The sequence below is a fragment of the Aplosporella prunicola genome, assembly GCF_010093885.1.
Source record: "Aplosporella prunicola CBS 121167 unplaced genomic scaffold K452scaffold_24, whole genome shotgun sequence".
Taxonomy (NCBI): domain Eukaryota; kingdom Fungi; phylum Ascomycota; class Dothideomycetes; order Botryosphaeriales; family Aplosporellaceae; genus Aplosporella; species Aplosporella prunicola.
Window position 1 is genome coordinate 178,479 of NW_022983552.1, and position 20,485 is coordinate 198,963.

Here is a 20,485-nt window from a genome sequence, read left to right on the forward strand (position 1 = left end):
TGGTCTGGTATCCTGGAAATATACAAGAAGCAGTCCTTGGGTCTTGTTCCGGATTTCTCTTGAAGTAAGGACATGCCAGCCTTCTCTCTTGTTTGTCCTTGTTCGGAATATTAGTAGTCCCTGTCTTTCGACCTTTCTCGTCAGAATCATCATCCTCATCCTCATCTCCCTGACAGCTTTTCGCCTTGCGTTTCTTGCTAGAGCTTATTGATATTTCGGTAGACTCGACCTCAACACCACCCTTCTCTGTGTCAGCTGATTGAGCCTCTATGTCAGCATCTTTAGCCGGTTCAGGCGTCTTTTGGAATGTTGGCCATGACAAATTTCGCACGTTTCCAAGCATTTCACAGCCATAGTTAGCTGCTCGGCTAACAAAAACTTCGACCTGTGCAGCTAATCTGTAGATCTGAGGTATGAGCTGGATCTGGGGATCAATTCCGAAAGTGCTGTTTCTAGTGATGCAGAGAGCATCCATCCATAAAAGCTTTCGATTTGTCTGACACCGAATCTTGCGAAGGACAGCGTCATACTCCGCGGAGATTTTGAATGAGGAGCCTGATGTTCTTGCAGCACAATCGATGATTCTACAGTCTTTGGTAGCCTTGCTACTGGTTCCAAGCAGATACGAAACTACATCGTATTCTGGCGGGTCATCAAGGTCAATGGTCTTCCATTTATAATCCAGTGGGTCTGAAATTTCGCCAGAGGAAAGCTCGATGACCCTGATGTGATTTTGTTCCAGAGGAATGCATTCAGGTGCATGTGTTGCTCGTTGAGGGCGGATATCAAGCCAGTGAAGTTCGTGACTGGCATTTTCTGATTGAGTGAGATGTAATGACTGAAGCCAATCAACATCCAGATGGTGTTCCAAAGGAGAGTGTTTGGTCACGCTGTGAAGTGCCATACAGGAGTAATATGTCCAGTATGTCAGTTGACGCATGCCTTCTAGGACCTCCATGGATACTGGTAGCGGAACAGTAATTTCTTGTGGACCATTTCCTTCGCCAAGCAGGGCATTTGCATGCAAGACTGCAGCACGGAAAGTAATAGTAGGGTAGCGTGGGGCTCCTTTCTTGAATAGCCACTGGTACTCATAGCTTGAAGATCGATTGTCTTGTTTCCTGCCGATGCGTTGGCATCTATGAAAAATCTCCAGGATTTCTGCGTAGCATAATATCATAGCTTCCTGGGAAGGTCCGTGAAGGTTGGTTTCCTCTTGCAAAGCCGCAGATGAGCCTTCTTTCGTGTCCTTCTCATTGTAGAAATGTCCTGAACAGGTCTCTCGGGCATCGAAAATGGCATACTGTTTTGCCTTTCCCTTGTGTCCACCAAATTTTGATGCACATATGAAGGACTCCAGTCTCTGTGGGATTGAAGCGGCCGTAGAGAGTTGTTGGAGAGCAGTTCCTCCATGAAGCCGAGATTGGAACATCTTCTATCACTAGAAGAATATTTGGACAAAGACTTTGTTTCGGCTTTTTTGTTGTGAAGGGTTGCTCTGGAGCAGGGAAAGCCAAAGCGTGGTTTCGAAAGTCTGCAGTGTTGGTGTTTTGGCAAACACACAATTGAAGCCCAATGGAGCTGAAATTTTATATGCATGCAGTAAAATAGGTCATAGGAACTTTTAATAAAGAAATTTTCCTTTATTCGAGGCCTTCGAGGAGTTTAAAATATCTAGAGATATCTTGTTCAGGTCACAGAGCCGCGCAAGAATCCATGGGCTGATTTACAGCCTCAAAATCGCAACTGCGCACAAAGCTTAATCAGCATCCACTAATCAGGCTGACGTAGATGACTCAATTATAATCCAATCATTTCAAGCGCCATGCAATAAATCAGTCAGGTGCCTAATGCTCGTGTTGGTCAGACTGACCGGTCACCGGGATGCAGTCATTGGTACCTACAGCTCCGGTTTGAGCCTCAAGTCGTCTGGTTGAGCCTCACGAAACCGAGCAATTGCTGAAACAGATTATTTTTTTTTGGCTGAGAATAGGGTATATAAAGAGAGTGCGAACCTACCGAGAAAAATTTTGTCTTCAGTGAATTGTCTAACCTTTTCCGCCGACCTGGCCTCTGAGTAACACGAGCATCTACATCAAGCTACTAATAGCGTGATGAACATGACACAAATCATATCGCGACATATATGCACGTACTGTCCATCACCACCGAGCGGGATTTGTTGCCTAACAAGATAACGATTTGTGTACGGTGTAGAAACGAAATCCAGCGAAGATGTTCATAATGTATATATCTAAAGGTCTCCTCATTTGTACTTAGAACTCAGACATGTAGCTGGGTAAGGAGTGTTTTACAGGGACTACTTTTATCCTTCCCTGTCCCGCTAGACGCCGAATTTTAATTGACGGTGACGAAAGTCAAAGATTTTTTTGAAAACGCCAATGCTATTAATTGACAAGTATGGTATAGTTGTAGGTAACATTACAAGCGAAGGGATTAAAAGGGCTCCTGAAGCAATTCTATCAACGAGCGAACATCTAGCCCCGATTTCTCTTCTGTTGGGGAAGGTAAAAGGAAGACAAGAATATAGCAAACCAGTGGCATCGCTAGAACCCATCAGCATCCAGAGAAGCTCCAGACCAAAATTGATAGGGACTTGTGCTCAGAATTGGATCCTCTCCCGTAATTTGGCGACTTCGTGCACGCTCAGCACCAGTAGGTCGAATTCCCATACAGCTAACATGTGGTGCTCGTTCAGGGGTAGATGTCATGGCTTTTGCATCCTCTTCTGTTGTTGTCGCTGGCAAGATATCAACGCCTTCGCTTTGCTTGAAGGCTAGGAATGTCTCCTGCAGTCGTGATCTGAGAGTTTGCGGAGTAGCATATGAAGCCGAATTGAAATGATCGCATAGGTCTTTCAGGATAAAATCACCAAAGATTTCGATTGCTTGTAGGTTCTGTTGCTTGCGCAAAGTATCACGATCTGTCCAATCTACATGATAGTCAGAATTTACCAGCTTGTAGATGGTTATAATTCCTATGACCGAAGCTGGAAGGCTTACATGGTGACGGGATGGATTCTTCAGAGTCCTCTGGGAAGAGGTGCTTCCAGATTGCATTCCATTTATCAACATTTGACCTTGCTTTCATGCGATTGGTAAACGATACTTCATGGACTCTGTTGAGGTGCTCCCTAACAAATCGCAACAACGGATCAGAGCTGGCTTACGCAGAAGCAAATGATAGAACGAGCGCAAAAACAATGAAAGGTTGGTTGAAGAAGAAGCTCCTTTTCTACTTACTTCAAGCGCGATATGTCCGGAAAGCCATTGCTGTTACAGGATAGCTTTAGAGGGTGTTGTGGATCTCTTAAGAAGAATGGACATGCGAGTTTCTTAGCCGGAGGTTTTGTCTGTGGGCTAGATACGATACTGTCATTTTCAGTTCCAGCTGTCGGAGACTGCAGTTCGAGCTTTGTGTTCGAGTTGGCGTTTTGAGAGTGTGTAGTCTGTTGTTTGAGGAAGGTTCGCGACCTGGTACCGGGATAAGGCCTTTGTTCTCGCACAGTCTCTCTCGAACCACTAATGTCCCATTGAGGGTGATGGAAGAGCGGGTCGCAAGGTGGATCAAACCTACATGAGAATATCAGCTTTAATGTTATTGCGTGCAGGGTATTCGTAAGGTAGGATATTTACTGTGTCCGGGGAGACATAAGAGAATTCCGAGGGTTGGTAGCGGTACGAGGACCGAGCATCTCCGACTGGCGAATGCAACCAGTATTGTGGCTTGGTGGGACGGATGGCCCACCCATCATATGTTCCAGAGGCATTAATGACGGGTCATACCAATCGTAAAACCCACAATTAGCATAGTCGTCGCTAGTCAGACCTGAGATAGCATCGTAGCGAAAGATCTCCTGGGCATAGTTAGGCGTAGTTCTTTGAATGGGATATGCCGTGGAAATGCAGGTATCCCCCACAGTCTCGCTGTTGCCGGGCTCGTCGATCCAAAAATCTTCCATTAGACCGTCCATTTCGTCAGCCACCGCGCGAGGCTTTTGAAGGGTTCACAAAGCTCACAGCGCATACCGATGACGAAGAAGGTTTTTTGCAGACCCGGAAAGGGCCTTCCAAAGCGGAGTCGGGGCAGTGCAAGACTATAGAGTGTCTGCTTAATTTCCACATTTGCGAGTTAACTAAACTGCGCAGAACAGGACATCATTCTGCGCTGCGGAAATGCGCAACTGCGCCGTGTGCGCTTCTCAACCATGGCAAGGCATTTTGGGAGGCCTCTCCGAAAGCTCCTTGGGCCTGTCGGAACAGCGCACGTCAGCTGCATGCATGCACCGCCACTGTTGCCTTGCCGGTCGCACAGATATTCCCAACGGCAAACCCTAGGACAAAGTAATGCTGGGCTGATTCCGATGCGTTGTTATGTCGTTTGCCTGCTTGGACTTGGTTGAGCGGTAGAAATAGTTGTCCTAGGGAGTCCGATGACTCAAATCGGCGACACATAAGAGGACCAGCCTAATGCGCCCCACGAAATATCTCGAGACAACGTCCTGCTATAATCCGGAGATCCAAAATGCGTCCAAATATTAGTTGAAGAGGACTGGGTTTCGTCGGTGTTACGCCTAAGAAGGCAACGGGTACAGCTCCATGATGGAGGCAAAGAGGTTGAAGGCAACCAAGTGAGGCGGAAAATCCGCAATATATCAGCCTTAGGTGTCGTTCTCCAGTCCTTTAAAAATCGCCTTGGGCTCATTAGTGTGGCTGTGTTATGTCTGTAATGAGGCGGACATGCTGACATACCCAACACAGAAGGGCACGCGAAGCGTTTGTGATGCGCCAGGCACGAACTGATGAATCGGAGCTTTTACCTTTTGCCCTGCACAGCCCATACTGCGCAAATTCGCATTTTGACAAAAGGGCGGGATTGCCTTGCGCGAAGGCCCGGCGACCTAAAGGAGCTTGAATTGCGCACCTGAGACTTTCAAGGCGTGAGACAAGATGATGGTCCCCATGTGTAGTGGGCAATGTTTGCCATTTCTTTTGAAGGAGCAATGCCTCAGTGCAGGTTTATCCAGAATGCGTAGTGCGCATTTGCGCGAGAACAGATCCCAGTCGAATTGGCCTCAGGTGGAAATTCTTTCTGCTTAAGAGGGCCCGCTGCTCTTCTCAAATTGTTGTCACCCACTGTCCTAATAGACGAGATCCTCATCACTCAAAAACTCAAATCCCTCATACTCAACTATGACCTCCTCCGGCGTTGCCCTACTTCATGCTCCACGAGAGCATGCTTCAGGCTACTACTGCTGCAACTGTGGCTTTGGTCCAATGCTTTGGTCGCTGTACCCAGCGTGCGTCAATTGTGGGGCAGAAGCGTGCGCCAACTGCACAGGCACTACTCTCGCAGACCTGCTTCCGGAAGACTGCCATGATGAAGAGACAATGTGAGTTTAAGTTGGTTGACAAACACAAGAAAATGATCCTGAACTGTCCTTAGCGAAAACAGCCCGAAGATCGACACACACCTCGCGGATCCGAAAGATCCGTGGCCGAAGGATCCGTATGGAGCTGCCATTGCTCCTAAGTATGCTGCTTTCTGGACTGTAGAATGTAACTTTACTGATGCAATCAAAGCTTTAGACTTTGGGGACAGGAAGAACGTAATAATACTGTTACCCGAAACAATAGGAGCCTAAAGCATTCAGGCTTCCAAAGAGTTGCAAAGAAGATCGCAGTCTCCGCTATTGGTTCGATATATGAGGAATGAAGTGGGAAAATTGGCGACGAATAAAGACAGTGACCAGATTCGACCGTGTAAGAGAGACGACAAACCGAAAATTGGCAATTTGCTTTTGTAAAACTATGGGGTTTAGGCGTATCGGAGTATCATGTAAAGATCGGGGCCTGTAGAGTAAAAAATGACATTGCCGCAAACAAGCTCAGTTTTCTTTGTATACAGAGGCAACGAGTTACTGCTTGAGAGATTAGGTACGCACGCCGGAGCCCACTCCGATGCATCTACATCCTGTATGATATTTAACCTTACAAGAGTAGCAGAACTGAGTATCGCGTCTTCAGTGCTCCTATGGAGGCACGGAGAGAGCTCAAAGAGAAGGCAACACCGCTCCCAGCAGCACTACTAGGGTCAGCCAGCAGTGGTGAGGGTGCTTTGGCATGATAAAGACAAAAGTAGAACAACACATCAATGAATACGAAGATAGATCTAGAGTGAACGATGATGTTAGGTGATGAGTCGCGACTGGGGGTCGGGGTGGCAGATTTGTAAGAAAGATGGATGACGCCACTGCCGCCACAAATGACTCGTTCCGATAAAAGCTCCAGGGCGCGCTGCACCCTGCCAAAGACCCTTACAACACATCACAAACGCTACCCCAAACAGCAATTCAAACTGAAGAACCTCCTACTTCTCCTCATTCCTCTCCTACTCTCTTTCCTCCTTGCTACGCCACCGCCGATACACACAATGGCATCGCTCTTCAGCCGCCTGATGCGGCCATTCAGCACCGCGCAAGCTCTGCGCGTAGTCCCGGAAGGTAGCGGGAGCGCCGTGCTGCCCGCCGGCGCGCAGAAGGCGACCATCGCCGCAGGTTGCTTCTGGGGCGTGGAGCACCGCTACCGCCACAGCTTCGCGAACAAGGGCCTCATCGACGCGCGGGTAGGCTACACGGGTGGCGACGCCAGCGACCCGAACTACCGCCAGGTGTGCAGCGGAAAGACCGGACGTATGTTTCCTGCTTCTTTTTGCCCTGGTGATGATTTTCGTTCGGTTCGGAGTACTGACTCGCTTTGCGACAGACGCGGAAGCTCTGCAGATCATTTTCGATCCGCAGAAGGTCTCGTACAGGCAACTTCTCGAATTCTTCTACAAGATGCACGACCCCACGACGTTGAACAGCCAGGGCCCCGATATGGGCACGCAGTACCGCAGCTCGATCTTCTTCCACGATGCCGAGCAGGAGTCTATCGCCAAGGACGTCACCGAGCGCGCCAACAAGGAATGGTACAAGGGCGAGATTGCCACCGAGATCATGCCTGCCGGTCAATGGTGGGATGCTGAGACGTACCACCAGCTGTACTTGGACAAGAATCCTAGTGGTTATGACTGCCCTACGCACTTCGTGAGGAACTTCCCGGAGCTTTCCAAGCCCGAGTCTGCGTAAGGACTGAGTAAGGAATTATGCATTTATTATCGAGCGGCACGGATTTGTGCGTCAGCTTCAATGGAAGGAAATTGGGTGCTATAGACGGTTAAGGCAACTTCAGATACCATCTTTCAATTGACACTTCATTTTCTTCAAACACTTTTTCATTTCGTCGTTTGAACATGGCTAAGTAGCCTCAACCACACCAGCCGCCAATCATTCGTATGCAACACCGCCCCTCAACCCATTTTGGTATCTCATCGACTCCACTTCCCATTCAACTCCATCAACAATTCCGCCTTTTCATCAAGCAACGCCTTTACTGAGGAGGAAGAGTCTCGAAGGTCTGAGCGACCTCCTTCTCCCAGTCAAGCTTAGCCTTGCCGAAGATCTCAGCAGCAGGCTTGAAGGAGCGCATCTCCTCGAGCAGGCCGGTACGGAGGACAATCTTGTCCTCGCCGAGGGCGGTCTGGTGGTGGTAGGGGTGTGTGGTGCAGTTGGGGCAGTAGTAGCAGTTGACAGGCTTGCCGGACTCGCCCGTGTAGGTGTAGGACTTGAGGCTGTCACCGCCCTGGGTGAACTGGAGCGCGGAGCGAGGGATGATCTGGTTGAGGGTGTAGGCGCCGCCGGACAAGGACTTGCAGGTGTCGCAGTGGCTGGGATGGGGCGTTAGTGTCTGAAATCAGGGTAAGGTGTTTAGGTGAAGAGTACGCACCAGAGGATGTGGTTGGCCTGGTCAGTCTCGAGCTTGACGTTCCACTTGGTCTGGCCGCAGTGGCACTGTCCGTGGTAGGTAGTCATTTTGGCTAATTGGTATGCAGGATTGAGTGTTGGTATAGAAGGCGTTGAAGGTAGACCGAGTATGTAAAGCAGAGCACAGAGAAGGTCAGACAAAGGGTCCTTAAGTAGTACCACCAGGCGAGGGCCAAGCCTTAAATATCCTCCTCGACCTCACTGCCCCACCGCCGATCGCATCTGCCGTGCCTGCTTCCAAATACCTTCACCGTTCCTTCCCTTCCAGCTCCCGCGCGAGCGTTGTCCAGAAGCCGATGACGTTGGCGCACGGGCCGCAAACTGCGGGGTCTGGCGCGCATCCCCGTCTGCCAGTCTGCGTGAGAGCGGGGCACCCCCAATTGCGAGCTTACCCAGACACCCAGATACGGCAGACTTCCTCTGTAAGCTGACCTCTTGCTGCCAGTCCGCGCGGCCACAACAGCTCGTGGGCGGTGCTTGCAATGGAGTCTCTGCTCGACGAAACGTCACCTCCAAAGGCCACCCGCAAAAACCGGACGCTGCCCCACTGTCTCCCCATCGGATCCTGCGCGCAGCGACAACAGGTGAGCAGCTGCTGTTGGATCAAGCCCAAAAGCGGCTTGCCAGGATGTCGCCAATTCCAAATCGCGGCTACACCCCCGCGCTAGACTCGCTAGCACCGCACCGTCGACTGGGGGGATCCAGGCGACTGCTGGAGACATCTCAAGATCTGTCAGCTTGAGCTCCAAAAGCGCGGGACCGAGGACTCACTAAGAGAAGAATTTGAGTCGCGAGCTTGAGTCGCGAGCTCTGATAAAGGATGACAATTATTAAAACTGGGGTTCTAGCTAGCTCTGCGGAGTTGTCTTCTGTCCGCGTATCTGCAGTTTCCGCAACCGCAACCTCTCGGATGCAAACTGGAATTGAAAAGTTTCTGGCCTCGCTCCGCCCCCTACTCAACTTCCAGCAGTTGGTACTTTCCGCCATTCTTCTCCAGCGCGTCCTCAATCTTCTCCATGGCGGCCAACACCTTCTCTTCCTCGAGTCTCCTTCCAACGACCTGAACACCCACGGGCAGACCTTCCATCTTGACAGCATCGTAATACTTGTACGCGCCCTTGGCTACACCGTTCAGTTGACGGAAGTTGAAAGAGGCTGGTAACGCATCACGCGTACGATCAACGTGTGTCACCGGCAGGATGCCACACGCATAGTCGAGCTTGAGATTGCGTGTTAGCAACAATAGTAGCAAATGGGTGGTTCAGCGGTGCTTGCAGGCAGCAAACCGCGCGATTGCCCTATCGGTAAGATATTGTCGGGTCAGAAACTCACCAGGTTGAACAGGAATGTATATCCGCAGCTGCTGACGGCCTCCTTCATTCCATCATGAGGCACTGCGGGAGTAGCATTTGGCACGGTTATCATGAAATCCATCTTGGCCTCCTCTCTCCACCAATCGTGCCATATCGCTTTGTACGCCTCGCGCTGCGCGACGAGCTTCCACTGCTCAAATGCGCTCCTTTCATACCAACCATGGAGTAGTTCAGCCCACATATGGTCACGTCGCACATATTTGACCCACAAATAATGCAGGTACTTCAAAGGACGCGGAAGCTTCATGTAGAAAGCCATCTGCACAGCGCCCGGATCGTTCCATTCTCCGGTCCGGAACCAGGACATAAACGTACGGCAGCCGTCCGAGTTGAGGAGCTGTGAAGCTATGACAAGAGCTCTGAATGGAGAGGGCGGGGAAGCATCAAAGACTTCATGGCCCTCGGCGGCGAGGGCCGTAGCAACTTGGTCAAGCGCTCTGGCACAGGCAGGGGCGGGGTCAACAACACCTTGGAAAAATTGTCAGCTCACTACAGGCTCGCATAGGAGGTCATTCTGCTCACCGTCAGTTCTCATAACACCAACCCTAAACTTCTTCTTATCCTTGAACTCCTCGACAACATGGTCCCGCCATTCGATGGGGTGGCAACTGTGGTCGTATTGCCATGGCTTCATCCGAATGAAGCTGCGCGTAAAGTAGTGCAGATCATTGTAAGTCCGGGCCATGGGACTAAACACACTGGCTATCCCCTCCTGGCCAGGCATGCTCGTGTTTATGCCCATTTTCGGCCAGCGCCCAGTCGAGCACCGCAGCGAATAGCACCCAGAGAAATGCGCAGGTGCCCGCACCGAGCCCGCGACGTCGGAGCCGATGCCGATGCGGCTGCCGCCAAAGGCGAGCAGCGCGGCTTCACCGCCAGTTGAGCCGCCAGGAGAATAGTCTTTGTTATGCGGGTTAGTTGTTCGGCCCCAGACATCGTTTGTGGATTCGAAAGAGAGGAGAGTGATGGGCAGGTTCGTCTTGACGAAGGGGATAGCGCCCGCATTCTTCAAAAGACGGACCAGAGATCCGTCCCTGCTATACGGCTGTCCGGTATGGCAAGAGTAGCCTATGGTAACATCGAATCCTTCAACAGCAATGGAATCTTTGAGGGAGACAGGTATGCCAGCCAGCGGACCCTCGAGGTTGACATCGCCCTTTTCAATCCATTCTTCAGCTTCGGGGAACAGTATTTCAGTCAGGCAGTTTGTCTTGTGATGTGCCTCGACGGCGACCTTTGCGTAGGTGCGTAGGACGTCGACGGGGCTAGTAACTTGCTTCTGTACATCCTGCACGAGCTCCTGGATGGGCTTGCCGAGGATGCTGCGCTCGGAAGATGACAGCGGGGATTGGTATTGGGGTGGTAGCGATGCGATTTTGGAAGCGCGTTCGGATTGCTTGCGTTGGCTGTTGTGGGGGAAAGGTGAGTCTGTGCTTCCAGAGTGCGGGGATGGGCACCATGGGAGCTCGGGAAGCTGGGGAGAGCTCTGGGAGCTTACCAGTCGCGACGGTGCTGGAAATAATCGAGCGGGTAGACCATTATGGGCAACGGGGAGACGTCGCATATGCAGAGCTCTTGAAGAAGAGTCTCACGGAGGGACAGGAAGAGGGTGTCACCATACGGCTGCTCTTAAAAGGCTACCTGGCTATCTGCTGCCCCTCAGCTTATCGTCGGCATTCTCGGTTGCCCAAGCCGGAACAAACCCGCGAACCACGGGGCAGAGAGTATCACAATAGTAACGATGCATTTTACAGTACTGACTTGTCATATGAGGACACAGTGTTGAGGCAGTCGACAAGCCCATGGATGATAGCACACCGAGAGAACGGCGGCCCCCGAAACAGCGAAACATCAACACATTCCGATCGCGCGCACAGCCGCACGCGTTCCAGGCCTTGGGGAGCGAGAAAAAAGGCGCGACAATAGGCCGCCTCCCCCAACGTCCGCACGAAGATCTTCAGCAGGGGCGGGCGGCAGCGGAAACGACGCTGACACTTCCGGCTGGCGGCCTTGCGTCATGGGATTGCGCATTTGGAGGAGGGGACTCCCTGGGTGGCTTGAGGCGCAGCGACCAGAGCCGCACGCTGCGTCTGCGCGACGAGTGGCTGTCGTTGCATCTGGCTGCCGCGGGCCCGAGCGTCCCGCTACTAGCCGCCGGGTCGCTCCCACAAGCCGACCTGCCTGAACTCTGGGGTGGATCGCCGTGGCCTTCATTGGCGCCACTAGCGTCTGCTCTGGAAGTCGTGAAACGGGCTGTTGCTCGCTCCATGACACGAGAATAGAAACGAGTCGGTGCGTCGTTCGAAGATCAGAAGGTCTAGGTTCTTGGTCGGGAGAGACGCGTTTGATGTCGATGGATGGAAGTGAGAGATACTTAAGGCGTTGCCATCTCCGCCGTAGGTGTCAATCAGCATCTCATTTCTTCTTTTCTCATCTTCTCAGCAAGCAATCTCTTTGACGAATTTTCTTTGCCGTCATTTCCATTTATCAATCTCTTTTTTGGAAAGAAACCATCCATTCTCTCGTAGTGTCTTATTCGAGTCTGCCACTACTCCTCATCCGCGTAATCTGCTGGCCAGACCACCTCCATTCATTGCTTTGATAGCATTTGTCACGTCCAGCTTCCGATTTTAAGAGTTTACTCTCAATCCTTTACGACCGTCACCGATTTCATATCTATATCTCCTTAACCATCATGCCTGTCCCCGCCTACGGAGCCGCTCCTCTCAGCAAGACCTTTGCATTGGTCAGATTGCTCGAGGTTGTAAGCATGATTATCGTTGTCGGCATAGCCGCCAACTTTGTCAACGATATTGTCACCAGTGGCATTTCCCCTCCGAAGGAGGTCGTTGGCACTCTCACTGTCGTATGTCTCAAGGAGTGTCTCTAAGATGCGCCAACACTGACCTTTGATCGCAGACTTGTCTCGCTACGCTTTATTCCCTTGTCAGCATTGCCTTTTTCTGGTCCGAGGCGTATCTCGGCCTTCTGGTCATGACCGCAGTCGATTTTCTCCTTTCCATCGCTTTCATCGTCGTTGCCGTTTGCCTCGGCAAGCCTATTTCCTTCCTCAACTGTCCCAACATCCGAAGCACTTCTACGTCAATCACCTCAGCGTCAGCGTACGCTTACGTCACCTCTATCGAGAACAATCTTAATGTCGACGGCTCGACGTTGTCCCTGGCATCCTTTGCCGGCGCGACCAAGGCCAACTGTTACGAGAGCAAGACGATTTGGGGCTTGAGCATTGTCCTTTGGTATGTTTCAGCTGCCCGTATGCCGGCGGGAAATGACACTAACGGGGACGACAGCATCCTTTATACGACGTCTTGCATTCTGCTTCCGACGCTCTTCTTCAAAAACAAAAAAGCCATTAACGCCGCGACGCCGGCCAAGGCCGAGCCCTAGATGCGACGTTGCCCAAATATCACAACGCACAAAAACGAGGAGATTCGTGTGACGAGCGAGGTAGCACAGGCGCGCAGTCGCCAAGATTGAGTCTTGTTGGTATTGGTTTTGTTTTTTTTTAGTGGGTGTCGTGAGAGGGAGTCGGTGGTGGGGGTGATTGGCTTTGGGGTGCTGGGCATGGGATGCCATAATGTAATGATAAGGCAGGATGGGCAATTTATGAGTTTTCATCGAGCAATCGCTTCCGAGTGTCGTGAGCGGCGACGCCGCATGGGAGGATGGGTGCGTCGGACGGGTGATGCTGAGTGGTGCCAAGACGATAGCTTTTTGCCGGTTTGGGCATAGTGTTTCAAGCCTGCATGCGCGTCTCACTCGGGGTCGGCCGCCGCCTCGCGCGTGCAAGCAGCAACGACCTACGCAATTTTTTTTCCCTCTCCTTTCGGCCTTTTGTTCCGTCTGCTGCTATCTGTCTTTCTTCTTTTCTGCCCCTCGGTTCCCTCTCACGCACATAGTCATTGCTACATAATATCATCGTATTGCTTTTTTTTTTTTTTTTTAACGCTGAGCCACGGCGCCTCGTGTCGTCATTCGCTACCTACCCCAGATTTTGCCCGTGCATTTACGTACTTTCTCTGCACCTCCAACCGCCGCCTGCCGCCGCTAGCTGGGCAACCGCCATCAGCCGTGCGAACGAAGCAGGTCAGCTGCCTCATCCGACGCTCAAAAAGCGAGCGAGCGCAAAGATCAACACGCTGTTGCGGGGTCTGCTCCGGTTTCGCCTCCATCCGCTCACCCATTTCCTTCCTCTTCCTCTTCTTTCTCGCCTTGACCCACACTCGCGCGAACCCATCCGGAACCAACCACAGCTACCATGTCGTTGGCCGCGCGCGCTTCTGCCCTCGAGGAAATCGAGCCCTGGCGCAGTCGCTCGCCCACCCCGACGGGCAGCCAGCGCAAAAAACTCAGCTTTAATCCCGTCGACGAGGGCGTGTGGGGGCCGGCAGCGCATGAGGAGCTAGCGCCCGCGTTCGAGGTGTCGAAGACGAAGCGTATTTGTGAGTACTTCGTAGTTTGTTGGCGCGCTGGGAGGTTCGGTTTGGTTCGGCGCGTGCTGACATCCTCGCAGTGCAGGTCGTCGCTGCCGTGATATACTGCCTGCTCGCGGCAGGCATCGTCTTCGGTTACGCGGCGCTCAAGCCCGTGCTCATCCGCGAGGGTGTATACAGGGATAGGTGCACGCAGGATGAGCTTGACAAGGACGTGCGAGTGTGCTATGAGCAAGAGCTGCGGTATGTTTTCGCCAGGAATGACGTCGGGAGTGCGGTGGGCTGATGTAGGAACTATAGGCTCAACTTGATGTTCACCGTCGCTGCGGTGTGTACCAACGTCTGCGCCCTCCCGGTTGGTACAATCCTCGACCGGTACGGTCCACGTGTGAGCGGCATGATTGGTGTTGTGCTACTGAGCATCGGCGCCCTCTTCATGGCCTTTGCGGGCAACTTTTCGTTCGACGGATATACCCCCGGATACCTTTTCCTTGCGCTGGGCGGGCCGTTCGTGTTCATATCCTCCTTCCAGCTCAGCAACACCTTCCCCAAGTACTCGGGCCTCATCCTAGCGCTCCTGACCGGCGCATTCGACACATCCTCAGCCCTGTTCCTGATCTATAGAATGATTTACCAATCCAGCGACACCAGCTTCACGCCCAAGCAATTCTTCCTGCTCTACCTCGTCGTCCCCGCCTACATCCTAGTCGCGCAGCTCTTCCTCATGCCGCCAAAGTCGTACCAGACGGTTGGCGAGCTAGTGGGCGAAGTAGCCGACAGCACGACGGACGTGCACGACTCGGACGAAGACATTGAGGACGCGGACGTGGTGCAGAACCTGCGGGAAGAGCGGCGGGTGCGGCGCGAGAGCATCGTGTCGGAGCTGACGGAGTTGCTGGGCAGCAAGGACGCGTCGAAGCAGAGCGCAGCCGAGGAGCGCAAGCGGCAGCAGTCGGGCGTGTGGGGCGCGCTGCACGGCAAGACGGCGGCGCAGCAGATCCGCTCGCCCTGGTTCGTCCTCATCACGCTGTTTACCATAGTGCAGATGACGCGCATCAACTTTTTTGTCGCGACGATTAGGCCGCAGTACGAGTACTTGCTGGGAAGCTATCCGAAGGCGGTGCAGATTAACTCGTTTTTTGACGTTGCGCTGCCGTTGGGGGGCGTCGTGAGTGTGCCGTTTATCGGGTGGGTGCTCGACCATACGAGCACGCCGTTTGTGCTGGGCTTGTTGGTCGCGATCGCGACGCTCATTGGCATTCTGGGCGTCATTCCGCAGATGTGGGCTGCGTATGCGAATATCTGTCTCTTCGTCGTGTACCGCCCCCTGTACTACACCACTGTCTCGTAAGCCTTTCCCATCCACATACACAAGCACAAGCACAAACCCCCTTCCCATCCCTATCCATCCCAAAACACCCCACGCACAGCACCACATAAACGCAAACACAAACACAAATACAAACCCAGCTAACGCCCCTCTCCCCCACAGCGACTACGCAGCCAAAGTCTTCGGCTTCGCGACCTTCGGCAAAGTGTACGGTTTGATAATCTGCCTAGCGGGGTTGTTCAACTTCGGGCAAGCCGGCCTCGACGCCCTCACGCACCGCGTCTTCGACAACAACCCCGTCCCCGTGAACCTGATCCTGCTGGGCCTGGCGCTGGTGATAGGCGGCGCGCTAGTCGCGTTCACGGCCTGGAAGAGCCGGACGATCCACCGCGAGCGGGTCGAGGAGGAGGCCGAGGGCGCGCGCGAATTGCTCATGCCTGGCGTTGATGGCGTGGATGCTGAGGGCGTGGATTGGGAGGAACGGGGAAGGGGGAGGACGGCCAATGGGTATGGTGCTGCTAATGGGTATTAGGGTAGGAGGGGGGTTGGGTGGTAAGATGCGTAGGTAGGTGTGTGTGCTTGGTTGATTTGTCCTGCGCAGCTCTTGTCTTCTGCTTCTTCTTTTTTTCGGCTCTGCGCTATTTGGTCCCCTTTTTTTTCTTTTCTTTTTTTTGTTGTTTTTTATTTTTGTTTTTACTCTCGTTTTTGAAGACGTAATACGTACCCGCGCGCATCTGGTTTCGCTTTATCATTTTTATTCTTTATATCCCTTTTTTCTTTAATATGGCACAGCAAGGCGTCTGCGGCTTCCCTGGGTGTGGCTGGCTTCATGGCATAGTATAGCATCCGGGCGGCCGTTTTTGGGGCATCATCGTTGTCGTCGTTTCTAGGTTCTTGTTCGTTGCTGCATGCATCTATATACTCGGCGTCTCTTTCGTTCGTTCGTTCGTTCGGTCGTTTGTTCGTTCCGAGCTGGCTTTGTATGTAGTTGCAAAATACGTATAAATGTAGGCTTCGGATAACTTGCTCGCTGTGTGATAACTTGCGTGCAAGATTGTGAAACGTGCTTTCTACACTTGGGTGTTTGGTATCTTTGTACCTTTGTAAGTACCTTTGTACCCTTCGGTTGTTTGTGTTTTCGTACTCTTATAGGATATCCTGGTATTTATATTGACTCCTACCTCCGTGTATTTTTAAACATTATTGTACTTAGTATGCTTTTACTATTATGTGGTTAGCTAGCGACTACTAGCCATAGCGTAAAAGTTTATTATAACTACCTAAGAAGTGCTCTGTAGCTATACTAGTTCATTTTTATATGTAGGCGAGAGGTGGGCAAATCATCCGAGGACTCAATCTTAGTTAAAAGATGTGCTAGTAAACATTAAACAACATGGTCGGAGATGGATGACGGAAAACTTCCAAAACTCATCAAATATGATCGATTAAGTTGGAGATTCTCTCCAGAGGGTCTACATATCTATATCCATTACATTACACCCCGCCCTCTACAACAACATCCCACGCTCATTCAGTAGTAACAGCCTCATTGATCTCCACCACCCTCGTCGCCGTGACAGTCACGGTGTTGGTCTGAGTGACCGTCCTCAACCCCGCGAAATTGGTGACTGTGGTAGGCTCGGTCGTGAAGGAGGTCACAGTGACGTAGGCCGTGCTCGTGGCGGGCGAGGCCTCCAGCTGGCACGCCGAGGTGATGACATCATCGGCGAAGGTGGCCAGGTCGGCGGGCGTGCCAGCAGGGAGCGCGGGCGCCGAGGCTGTGACTACGTCTATGGGCGTGAGTGTGGGGATGGACGTGATTGTGTCTGCTTGGGGCAGGGCCGTCGGGAGCGCGACCGAGGGCTCAAATGTGGGGAGCGGAAGTGTAGGAAGCCCAAGTGAAGGGAGCGCAAGTGAAGGGAGCCCAATTGAAGGGAGCGCCAGTGTAGGGAGCACAAATGTGGGGAGCCCAAGTGTAGGGAGGAAGTATAGAGACGTGCGCTTGAAGTTGGTAGGGGCGAAGATCATGCTGGTAAGCTCCGTCGTCGTCGTGACTGTCTGTGTGACGGTCTGGGTTGTGTAGCCGGAGGGGGTCGTCGTGACTACAACGGGAACGGTGGCGACACCGGTTATTGTGGCTGTGGCGGCGGTGTAGCCGAGGAGAGTGGAGCAGAAGGGCTGGAGTGCCTTGGATGTGATGATTTCTACGGCACTGGACACGGGGTCCGCCGTCGTGGTGACCTCAGGGACAGACGTGGTGGTAGGCTCTGTGGTGGTAGGCTCTGTGGTGGTAGGCTCTGTGGTGGTAGGCTCTGTGGTGGTAGGCTCTGTGGTGGTAGGCTCTGTGGTAGTAGCTTCTGTAGTGGTAGTCTCTGAGGTCGTAGCCTCAGTAGTGGTAGCCTCAGTAGTGGTAGCCTCAGTAGTGGTAGCCTCAGTAGTGGTAGCCTCAGTAGTGGTAGCCTCAGTAGTGGTAGCCTCAGTAGTCGTAGTCTCGCTAGCGGAAGTCTCGGCGGTGGAAGTTTCGGTAGCGGTAGCGGTGCTCTCGGTGCTAGAAACCTCAGTAGACGTCGAAGTTTCCGTGGTCGAAGTCTCAGTAGTGGTGCTTGAGACGTCGGTGCTAGCAGAAGTCTCCGTAGCAGTAGTCTCAGTGGCAGAAGTAGAAGCTTCGGTGGAGATAGTTGCTGCATCGGAAGCAGTAGAAGTGTTGGAAGTCTCACTAGAGACGCTGGAAGATCCAGTGCTCGTGGAAGCTCCAGTGCTCGTGGAAGCTCCAGTGCTCGTGGAAGCTCCAGTGCTCGTGGAAGACTCAGTGCTCGTGGAAATTTCCGTGCTGGAAGCAGAAGCAGTAGAGGTTCCAGTAGTAGCAGCAGTCGGGATCACTGACGCCGCAGAAATACTGACGCTGGAAGAGGTCGCCGCAGCAAAAGTCTGAGTGGACGAACTGCTAACCGAGGGCACAACAGTCGGCGTGACAGTAACAGTAACAACTTGGGGAGCCAGCGTAATCGTGCGGGTTTGTGCTGGGAGTGTGATGGTCTGCACGCCTCCTCCAACCGTCACAGTTTGCACCTCAGGGGGTACGACGAAGGTGGTTGTGCCTGCGGGAAGAGTCACAGCGGTCGACTGGGCAGCACCACCAACGATGAAAGTGGACGTCGATGGGCGCACAGTAATGGTAGTAGTAGCGGCCGCACCGGGAACTGTGACTGTTTTGACTTGACCCGGAATGGTAACTGTCTGAACTTGACCAGGGACAGTGACTGTCTGGACTTGGGTGACGACCTTGGGAGCACCCGGAACAAGGACAGTCGTCGAGCCGGGGACTGTCACAGTTGTGGCATCACCAGAGCGCGTTCCGGTGAGCGTGACGGTCGCCGGAGGGAGCGTTACTGTAGACGGAAGACCTGGGAGCGGAATAGTCGTGGTGCTCGTGGCTGCAATGGTCAGCTAAGAAAATAATATTGGCGCCAGAATACGTACAGACGGCCGTGACAGTCTCTGTACGAGAAGACGTCTGTGTCTGTGTCACGGTCACTCTACAATATGGTCAGTGAATGAACATTGGTGGCTGGAACCTATTGGAGGCTTACTCCACTGGGCTCGGGCATTGGGGGTTAGGCAGAGCCGCAACGAGAAGAGGCACGCAGAGCGCCGCAACAAGAGAGGACTTCATTGTTGCAGTTGGACGAAGACGGCAGGACAGAGAAGGAATAGAGACGACGTCCGTCTGGATGGATTTATACTAGGTACGAGTCATTGTATATTTGGACTTTACTTCATAAGACGTTGGGTCAGGGGCAGCTGAGGATGGTTTGGTGATAGCAGCTTGGTGGTGGGCTTGGTGGCGCGGTTAGCGTGCGGCTGGATGTTGTATTAGCGCTGTTGTGTCGATTAGTCGGTGTGTGAGAAGGGTTGCTCATATAATGAGCTGTAAGCTTGGCAGCTGAGCATGTCCAGTTGGGAATAGGTGGTAGTGATTGTTGTAAGCCTGCAAAGACCAGCCCAGCTGGATTGCTGGTCTCTATCTACCCGGCGATTGCAGATTTGACCAAAGTGACGAGACTGCTAGGGGATATGAATCTTATCGCGATTGGAAGGTGATTGACAATTAGGAAGAAGATAGCCAGACTGAAGGGAAAAACAATTGCAATGATAAGACATGCCGAATGGCCTGGCTGCTAGCTGGAGATGGAGCTGTGTATACAGATACACAAAAGACGGCTGAATACTGGCCAATGAGATGCAGTTTTGATTGTAGTGTCTAGTTTCGTGGAGTGGTGATGGTTGCTTGATGGATGAAATGATGTTGACGATGCTTGGAAATGGTCGGGCGTCGTATGGATGATGGCAGGGCGGTGCGGCTGCCGATTGTGGGTGTGTCGGTAACCGTAATCCAGATCATCCGACTGAACTTCTCACAAACCAAGCTCCAGCCAACCACCAGCCTACCCCATACATCTCCACTCCACACCAATTGCTGTGACACCATGTTCCTCCAGCGCTCCGCTTTCGCCGTCGCCAGGCGCGCCGTCATCCGCCCCGCTGTCGCGCGCAGCTTCGCTTCCTCGGTCACCCGCCGTAAGCTCCCTAACGACAACAGCACCCATCCATTACCGAGGCATCAATGGCTCCAATGCTGATATTGGATCGCAGGCGACGCGAAGATCGACCCCAGCCCGGGCCAGAATGACAAGCGCATCAAGAAGTTGGAGGGTACGGCTATTCCGGAAGCTCCATCCGAGGACGGACGGAAAGCTGCGAGCGCGCATGGCTGATATGTGTGTCCGTTACAGAAATCAAGACCGAGGAGGACCTTATGCCTCCCGGTGCCGAGCCCGGCACTGTCCCCACCGACCTCGAGCAGGCGACTGGTCTGGAGCGTCTTGAGATTCTCGGCAAGATCCAGGGCGTTGATGTCTTCGACATGAAGCCTCTGGACTCCTCGCGCAAGGGTATGGCCAGTCCGGAAGACGTCCACCACGCGTCAATTTACCTTCCGAGTGTGTGTTGATGGGATTTAGGCACCCTTGACAACCCCATCGTTGTCAGGTCCTTCGGCGACGAGCAGTACGCCGGTTGCACTGGTGTCCCCGCTGACTCCCACGTTGTCAAGTGGCTTGTTGTATGTTTCCGGTCTTGCGCGACAGATGGAAGCTTCGAGATGCTGATGATTCCGATAGATGTCCCGTGACCGCCCCCTCGAGCGTTGCCCCGAGTGCGGTAACTGCCTGAAGATGGACTACGTTGGCCCCGAGCACAGCCACGACGAACACGGCCACGACACTCACGGTCACCGTGCGTTTTTTCCCGTAATTTGGAGCAGTTGGGGAAGTACTGACATTTACAATAGACGCTGACCACGATGGCGCCCACAACTACGAGGGTGAGCCCAAGACCTTGGCCGACTTTGTCCGCCCCGAGTACCGGTAAATTGCGGGCAAAC

The 20,485-nt window shown here is 52.8% G+C and overlaps 11 protein-coding genes across 11 annotated transcripts; 6 read left to right on the forward strand and 5 right to left on the reverse strand.

Moving 5' to 3' along the window:
• Positions 1-361: 361 nt before the first annotated feature.
• Positions 362-727, reverse strand: K452DRAFT_206347 (uncharacterized protein; the record flags this gene model as incomplete). The annotated part of the gene is made up of 1 exon (XM_033536109.1): positions 362-727. A coding segment is annotated over one exon (366 nt), but the record flags the coding sequence as incomplete, so codon positions are not given.
• Positions 728-2,448: 1,721 nt separating this feature from the next.
• Positions 2,449-3,994, reverse strand: K452DRAFT_361331 (uncharacterized protein; the record flags this gene model as incomplete). Its single annotated transcript, XM_033546413.1, has 4 exons — positions 2,449-2,953; positions 3,024-3,154; positions 3,264-3,593; positions 3,657-3,994. The coding sequence occupies 4 exons, from the start codon at positions 3,992-3,994 to the stop codon at positions 2,568-2,570; spliced, it is 1,185 nt and encodes a 394-aa protein (XP_033393964.1). The 3' UTR covers positions 2,449-2,567.
• Positions 3,995-5,137: 1,143 nt separating this feature from the next.
• On the forward strand, positions 5,138-5,459 carry K452DRAFT_290844 (uncharacterized protein). The gene has a single exon (XM_033541066.1). It carries the CDS (start codon positions 5,214-5,216, stop codon positions 5,415-5,417), a length of 204 nt encoding a protein of 67 aa, XP_033393965.1. The 5' UTR covers positions 5,138-5,213; the 3' UTR covers positions 5,418-5,459.
• Positions 5,460-6,453: 994 nt separating this feature from the next.
• Positions 6,454-7,150, forward strand: K452DRAFT_234491 (uncharacterized protein; the record flags this gene model as incomplete). Its single annotated transcript, XM_033537370.1, has 2 exons — positions 6,454-6,712; positions 6,786-7,150. The coding sequence occupies 2 exons, from the start codon at positions 6,454-6,456 to the stop codon at positions 7,148-7,150; spliced, it is 624 nt and encodes a 207-aa protein (XP_033393966.1).
• Positions 7,151-7,451: 301 nt separating this feature from the next.
• Positions 7,452-7,933, reverse strand: K452DRAFT_234328 (uncharacterized protein; the record flags this gene model as incomplete). Its single annotated transcript, XM_033537363.1, has 2 exons — positions 7,452-7,788; positions 7,848-7,933. The coding sequence occupies 2 exons, from the start codon at positions 7,931-7,933 to the stop codon at positions 7,452-7,454; spliced, it is 423 nt and encodes a 140-aa protein (XP_033393967.1).
• A 904-nt stretch (positions 7,934-8,837) lies between these two features.
• Positions 8,838-10,822, reverse strand: K452DRAFT_234505 (uncharacterized protein; the record flags this gene model as incomplete). The annotated part of the gene is made up of 3 exons (XM_033537371.1): positions 8,838-9,104; positions 9,218-9,726; positions 9,781-10,822. The coding sequence occupies 3 exons, from the start codon at positions 10,820-10,822 to the stop codon at positions 8,838-8,840; spliced, it is 1,818 nt and encodes a 605-aa protein (XP_033393968.1).
• Positions 10,823-11,953: 1,131 nt separating this feature from the next.
• K452DRAFT_234698 (uncharacterized protein) lies at positions 11,954-12,666 on the forward strand (the record flags this gene model as incomplete). Its single annotated transcript, XM_033537378.1, has 3 exons — positions 11,954-12,124; positions 12,178-12,515; positions 12,570-12,666. The coding sequence occupies 3 exons, from the start codon at positions 11,954-11,956 to the stop codon at positions 12,664-12,666; spliced, it is 606 nt and encodes a 201-aa protein (XP_033393969.1).
• Positions 12,667-12,815: 149 nt separating this feature from the next.
• Positions 12,816-13,228, forward strand: K452DRAFT_91063 (uncharacterized protein). Its single transcript, XM_033547303.1, has one exon. The coding sequence runs from the start codon at positions 12,965-12,967 to the stop codon at positions 13,190-13,192; it is 228 nt and encodes a 75-aa protein (XP_033393970.1). The 5' UTR covers positions 12,816-12,964; the 3' UTR covers positions 13,193-13,228.
• Positions 13,229-13,537: 309 nt separating this feature from the next.
• Positions 13,538-15,574, forward strand: K452DRAFT_234670 (uncharacterized protein; the record flags this gene model as incomplete). Its single annotated transcript, XM_033537376.1, has 5 exons — positions 13,538-13,721; positions 13,793-13,955; positions 14,013-14,541; positions 14,605-15,059; positions 15,205-15,574. 5 exons carry the CDS (start codon positions 13,538-13,540, stop codon positions 15,572-15,574), a joined length of 1,701 nt encoding a protein of 566 aa, XP_033393971.1.
• Positions 15,575-16,480: 906 nt separating this feature from the next.
• K452DRAFT_290852 (uncharacterized protein) lies at positions 16,481-18,733 on the reverse strand (the record flags this gene model as incomplete). Its single annotated transcript, XM_033541067.1, is given in 4 exon segments — positions 16,481-17,308; positions 17,324-18,476; positions 18,523-18,578; positions 18,633-18,733. Coding segments are annotated over 4 exon segments (2,027 nt in total), but the record flags the coding sequence as incomplete, so codon positions are not given.
• Positions 18,734-19,473: 740 nt separating this feature from the next.
• On the forward strand, positions 19,474-20,472 carry K452DRAFT_277284 (uncharacterized protein; the record flags this gene model as incomplete). The annotated part of the gene is made up of 6 exons (XM_033539315.1): positions 19,474-19,620; positions 19,696-19,755; positions 19,836-19,994; positions 20,064-20,164; positions 20,223-20,337; positions 20,375-20,472. Exons 1-6 carry the CDS (start codon positions 19,530-19,532, stop codon positions 20,470-20,472), a joined length of 624 nt encoding a protein of 207 aa, XP_033393973.1. The 5' UTR covers positions 19,474-19,529.
• Between the last annotated feature and the right edge of the window lie 13 nt (positions 20,473-20,485).

Excerpts from the sequence above, each read along its gene's own strand:
- K452DRAFT_290844 (XM_033541066.1), top strand. The coding sequence starts at position 5,214 with ATGACCTCCTCCGGCGTTGCCCTACTTCATGCTCCACGAGAGCATGCT.
- K452DRAFT_91063 (XM_033547303.1), top strand. The coding sequence starts at position 12,965 with ATGCTGAGTGGTGCCAAGACGATAGCTTTTTGCCGGTTTGGGCATAGT.